General features: G+C 31.5%; 1 protein-coding gene across 2 annotated transcripts; it reads left to right on the top strand.

Moving 5' to 3' along the window:
• The first annotated feature begins 945 nt into the window (after positions 1-945).
• On the top strand, positions 946-4,494 carry LOC133302521 (glucan endo-1,3-beta-glucosidase 8-like). Of its 2 annotated transcripts, XM_061502315.1 has the most exons (3): positions 946-1,356; positions 1,481-1,828; positions 3,295-4,494. In XM_061502315.1, exons 2-3 carry the CDS (start codon positions 1,500-1,502, stop codon positions 4,397-4,399), a joined length of 1,434 nt encoding a protein of 477 aa, XP_061358299.1. In that variant the 5' UTR covers positions 946-1,356; positions 1,481-1,499; the 3' UTR covers positions 4,400-4,494. The 2 variants fall into 2 exon arrangements, with proteins under 2 accessions (XP_061358299.1, XP_061358298.1); XM_061502314.1 differs by having other exon boundaries at positions 946-1,828.
• The last annotated feature ends 2,141 nt before the right edge of the window (positions 4,495-6,635 follow it).

Genomic DNA, 6,635 nt, shown 5'->3' on the forward strand with positions numbered 1-6,635 from the left:
AAAACGACATCGTATTAGACTTACTGCAATCACTTATCTGCAATAATTGCAGAAAAAGCGAACCCATAAATTAATCTATCATTAAACCTAATGTATTTAAAATTACATAGAAAAACCGTCACACAGTCCAACTAAGGCTAGTTTGTCTCTTTATCTATCTAAAGGCAACTTCCAGTTCAAAAAATTAGAAACATTCTTAAATAAGCACAGCTAATCACGTTTTTTTTTTTTATATATAAATAAAAATCGAACACACAACTTAATACAACCTACTCAAATTTTTCACAATTATACAAAACCTAATGGCTTCTCATCACGTTATTTCTCAATCACTTAAATTATTGTTTAACGTTTTATCAAAAAAGAAATATATTATTTTTTTAAAAAAATATATTCTTACAATCTATTTTTGTTTACAATTTCTTACAATCATATCTTAACCTTTAATTTTCTCCGATCAATAATTTTTATTTATTGAAAATTAATAATTAATTAATAAATTTGATTTTCAAAAATAATAATTATTAATTAACAAAAATCAACGATTAAGATATAAGTGTAAACAAAAATAAATTGTAAAAATATTTTTCTCTTGTATTTCTTGAAACATAAGAAATATACTATTTAATACGTATGAAAATATTTTAAAAAAATAAATAGATTTCTGTCATCACCTTCAACCCTTTCACAATCTCCTTTAAACCTTTGGTCCTTCCTTCAACCAAAAGGTTTCCTTTTTCTCTCACCGAATCCAGAAACTTCTTTCTCTTTTTTATTTTTTTGTAATTTTTTATTTTATTATAATACCTTTCTCTCTCAAACTTCAGCTCCTTCTTCTTTACTCGTATTATTTCCAATTTTTCATTCTCTGCTTCATTTTCTCTTTTTTTATTTCGCGTTTTCAATTGAAGTTTTAAGATAGCCGTTATGTGTATCTTAAAAACGCTTTAAAATTGAATTTATTTTGTCCTTTTCACCTTTCTTCTGTTCCTCTCACTTTCCCTTTCACAAGTTACACAATTTCTTCTTCTACTCTGTTCTCCACAAGAAGAAAACAGAAAAAAAAAAACCTTGGTTCTTGTACATCTGGTTTTAGGATATCACACTTCCTGGCCTCTCTGTTTCTCCATAACAGAAACAAACCAATAAGAGGTCAAGGAAGAGAAAAAAAAAAAAAGGATTTTTATTTAATTTATTTAATTTTTGTTTACAGATATTGTTAAATCACCATCTCGTCTCATTCATCGTGGGTTCGTGGGGGGTGAAAAAGTGTTGCTAAATTTTCGCTGATTCTTCGAACCCCACTTTAAAAAACGGTTGCTTTCTCTTGCCCCCCCTCTCTTTATAGGAAGAGGAGTGAGTTTTCATTTATGTTTTAGCTTTTATTTTCTCCCCCATCTATTGATATTCCTTCTTGTGTGTGTTTCCTTTTGCTTTTCCGGGAAAAATCTTAAATTTTTTTTTTCTTTTTCTGATAAAGAGTGTCTGTTGATCTTGCAATGGGGAAAGGTTGGATTTTGACATGGATGTTGATTGTTGGGGTGATGGGTTGGTGTGTGGAAGGGCTTGGTGTGAATTGGGGAACCCAAGCAACACACAAGTTGCCTACAGATACGGTGGTTCAGATGTTGAAGAACAATGGGATTAAAAAGGTGAAGCTTTTTGATGCAGATGAGTCCACCATGAGTGCTTTGGCTGGCACTGGGTTAGAAGTAATGGTTGCTATCCCTAATAACCAGCTTGCTGACATGAATGACTATGGTCGTGCCAAACAGTGGGTTAGGAAGAATGTCACTCGTTATAACTTCAATGGAGGAGTTAATATCAAGTGAGTATTGCAAATTTTTCAATATCAGTTAACTGGCTTGAGTTGTTGTTATTGTTCTAAATCTATCATGTGAAAGTGACCCCCTTGGCCCCTTTTCTTTCTTCATATTTTTTGTATAAACTTTAGAGGTTATTTGGTATCAGATAAGTTTCTTACTTGTTAGTTTAGTTTAGAATTTTGAACTATTGCATTTGATGCCAAGTCCTTTATTATTTGTATTGGATTTCTTGAAGAATCGAATTTGTTACTAGGGGCAGTAATCCCACTCTGCATGATAATAGTAATAATAATAATGTATTTTATTTGCTAATGAGTTTAGGGACCAGACAAGGAAAAGTGTGAAAACGAATCTATCAAAAGTGAACCCCAAAAGTTGTCTCTTTTCTCGTGGGAGCTATATGGAATTAGATTCTATTTTTGGGAGTGGTGCCTCATTGATGCCGTGTAACTTTTTATGTGGTTGAGGGGAAGGATATTTGTTTTAAGAATCATTTTGCCATTTTAGGAGGTGATTGCTGAGTAATATTTGGGAGAAGAGAAGAGAAATGATATATGCATGTACCGTATTCCTCACATAGCATGACTTGTACCCTTTTTTGCCACCCATTCTAACTCCTTACTTTTATTTTTGGTGGTGATCTTTCCTAGCAATCCGGGATTGTGGTGAGGGATTTTGAATGTGCATATATCATTTTCTGGGAAGGGAATATTTCTCTGTAAAAAAGCATATATCTTTGGGGGCAATATTAAGGAACGACTAAAAGTTAAGACTACTGGTAAGACTGTACCAAGAAGGGAGAACAAATCGAAAAAAATAGAACTTGTAGTTATGCTTGTTGATTCTGTTCCTTGCAGTTCTACAGTTTTTACCTTCTGTATTGGTTAATTTGAAGTTTGAATAAGTTCAAAGGAGTTAGAAGCTTGATTTGTGCTTGTAGGGAATTTATTGACCATAAAGATGATGTCTTTTCAAAGTTTCGTGGAATTTCTTGAACAATTAGATGGAAAGACTGCTTATTATTATTAAACACCACATCTTAAGCTATATTGGATGGAGATCCAACATTTTCTTAATGTTATAATTTGTATCAACTTCTATTGAAATGCTAATTTTTCTCAATGTTAAGCAAACTTGTAAAATATTTTGGTGAATAATTTGGAACTATGTTAGGTTTGGGCTCTCGGCTATTACATAAGTTGTGACATTGGTAGAGTCTGTTTTTGTCATTGAATTGGTCAAACTCTCAAATATGGTGTTGCTAAGAAACTCTTAACTAATATATTATTGCCACCTTTAGTAGGAAGCATTAATATTTCCATGGCTAGATAACATTTTTGTCAATTTTGATTCTTGAAATAGAAAATTGCATTTAAATTTATATTTCTTGTCCTTCCTAACTGTATTGATTTTCCTTTTGACCAATTTTAATATATATTTTATGCATTCTATCTATATTCTTTCGCAGGTTTGTAGCCGTTGGGAATGAACCATTTTTGAAATCCTACAACAATTCATTCTTGAATATCACCCTACCTGCAGTACAGAACATTCAAAATGCCCTTAATGAAGCTGGTCTTGGAGATTCAGTAAAGGTTACAGTGCCCTTAAATGCTGATGTTTATCAATCTCCAGAGGACAATCCTGTTCCATCTGCAGGAATATTCAGGCCTGATATCAGTGGTCTCATGACTCAGATAGTGCAATTTCTCAACAAGAATGGTGCACCATTTACCGTGAACATTTACCCCTTCTTAAGTCTTTATGGGAATGATGATTTTCCTTTCAACTATGCCTTCTTTGATGGGGTAGACAACCCCATAAACGATAATGGGGTCCTATACACCAATGTCTTTGATGCAAATTTTGATACTTTGGTTTCTGCTCTCAAAGCAGTGGGATATGGGGACATGCCCATTTTGGTAGGAGAAGTAGGGTGGCCTACAGAAGGTGACAAGAATGCCAATGCAGGCAATGCATTAAGGTTCTATAATGGACTTCTTCCAAGGCTTGCAGCAAATAGAGGAACACCGCGCCGCCCCGGATTCATTGAAGTGTATCTATTTGGACTCATTGATGAGGATGCTAAGAGCATTGCTCCAGGAAACTTTGAACGTCACTGGGGAATATTTAGATATGATGGGCAACCCAAGTTTCCAATGGATATTTCTGGTCAGGGTCAAAACAAGATGCTCATAGGTGCACAAGGTGTGAAGTATCTTGCTCCAAGGTGGTGCATGTTTAATCCAGATGCCAAGGATCTCACCAAACTAGCAGATAATATAAACTATGCTTGCACTTTTGGAGATTGCACTGCACTTGGGTATGGATCTTCTTGCAATAATTTGGATGCTAATGGGAATGCCTCTTATGCATTTAATATGTACTTCCAAGTGCAAAATCAGAATCCCTCGGCCTGCAATTTTCAAGGTTTAGCCAAGCTTACCACAAACAACATTTCAACACCAACTTGCAATTTTATCATTCAGATAGTTCCTTCTTCATCCTCTCCTTTGATGCCATCATTTGTAGCTTTCTTATTTATGACTTTATTCATAATTCTGTTTTGGTAGATTTTTCTTGTACATACATTAGAGATGCTATTTTTTTTTATTTATTTATTTTTTTTTTTTTAAGTTTATGGTTTCATCAATTTCCTTGGACATAGTTCGGATGATATTTAGTTTTACAAATTCATTTAATAAAATATCTTCACAGATTGAGGATAGCTCAGATAGTTGCTTATACATTTATTTTTTATTTAGTAATTCAATGGAGACACCCAATTATTACAAAGTGGTCAGTGATCACTTGAACTATCTTTTTAATGGGCAGCTAACGTATATTAAGGTTATATGATTTCGGTGTCCTCCTAGGTCTTTTGTGGAATTCTCTATTTGATAGCTAGAAACGTGCTTCATTCAGCAATTAGATACTAAATGTACTTTATTTTTTTCAATTCAATATTTTGGTCCAAAAGTTTCAGTTAATGTGTGCTTAAGGGCCACATTCTTCCAATGAAAAAGCAAACGTCCACGCAAAACATAATTTTGCAGGGAAAACCAAGCAAAACAAAAATTTATTCTGTGTCTATCTCTCTCTTAAAATGACATAATTTTATGTTATTTAAAATGATAAACACTTTTCTCGCAAAACAAAGGGTTTAAATTTTTTTAAATAAAATTATTTTCTATATACATGTAAAAATTATATAGGGATTATACCAAAAAAATATATTAAAATATGGGGTTATGTTGGGCCTTGTTATGAAAGAATTGAGCCCATTTCCTCTATTAGTAGACCCATCGTTAGTAGGCCCTTGTTGAAATGAATTAGACCCATTTTGAGAAAAAGAAAAGAAAAAGAAAGAAAGAAAAATTAGATCTTTTACACTTTGATGTGTGTAGGAGAGAAAAATAAAAATAAAACAAAAAATCTAGATCATTATGGGATAAAGATTTATCATAGATAAACTTCTAAGAAAGAAAGAGTGATGCACTTACGATTAACTAGATTTATGACCCAATAAGTATGACTCGATTGCTGAAAGAAGCAGTGATTTGAAATATAACAAATTACGATTAAATTTAAGTTCCAATAAAGAAACAAATATGATTGTGATTTGTTTGGCAAAAAATAGAAAGTCTTAATAAAGCAACACATTTGATTGTAATTTGTTTGGCAAGAAAATGAAAGTCTCAATAAAGCAACACATTTGATTGTGATTTGTTTGGCAAGAAAATGAAAGTCTCAATAAAGCAACACATTTGATTGTGATTTGTTTGGCAAGAAAAGAAAAGCAACACATTTGAGATCAAAGATTTGGGACGTGTTTTGTATAATTTAATTGTAATTATTTATTTATTTTTAAAAGTTAATAACTATTATATTTATTTTAGTAAGTTTCTTATTTTTAGGATTTTATATTTTGAATTTTAGATCAATTTGTAATTAATTTATAAAAGGATACTTATGATCCTTATTGTAGAGTTGAATTTTGTTATTTTGATAATTAGAAGTTGACAACTAGAGGATAAATCTTTTGTAAAATCTCAACTTTCTGTTTAGCCAATTTTTTAAACGCTTTCGGCATCAAGGAGTGATAAAAAAAAAAACAAATAAAAGTATTGAATTGTACTCCTCTAAGTGGTTACTATAGACTTTTTTTTTTCTAGAAATATTTTATGTGTTTGGACAACAATTTTTAGAAAAAGAAGAATTAAAAGAAAGAAGTTAAAATTGTAATTTTTTTAGAAGTCAGAATTTATTGCTTCTAAAAAAAAGTTAAAAGAAATATTTTTAAAAAATCTAATTTTATCTAAAAAATACAGAAGTTAAAAACTTAAATATTTTTATCAAATGATGATAGCTTAGTTGACGAACGAGAGCTTAGCAGGTGAAGATAAAAGTATGTGTTTGATTCTCTTTGATAACATCTTTTGGAGAAGTTTAAAGTTTTAATTCTAGAACCATCCATAAAAAATACCTGTGGTTTATAAAAAAAAAAAAGTTAAATATTTTTTTGAAAAATTTAATTTTACCCCAACCCCACTTCAACCACTCTACCTCACTATCACCACTACTATCACATATCCAGTAAGTTTACAAAAAATATTTGTTAATTTTAAGAGTAAATACCTTTTTGGTCTCCAGCAAATTTCACAATTTCACGATGCCAGCTTTAGTCCCTAGCAAATAAAAAGGTCCATTGTGGTCCCTAAGAAATTTAAAATGGACCGATTTTAGTCCTTTTGAGAGACTAGTATGAGTCTTTTTTGAATTTGTGAGGGACCACGATTTCAACTAAAT

Source organism: Gastrolobium bilobum, unplaced genomic scaffold (genome assembly GCF_033153095.1).
Source record: "Gastrolobium bilobum isolate Gb01-03AN ecotype WA unplaced genomic scaffold, APGP_CSIRO_Gbil_v1 utg6994, whole genome shotgun sequence".
Classification (NCBI taxonomy): domain Eukaryota; kingdom Viridiplantae; phylum Streptophyta; class Magnoliopsida; order Fabales; family Fabaceae; genus Gastrolobium; species Gastrolobium bilobum.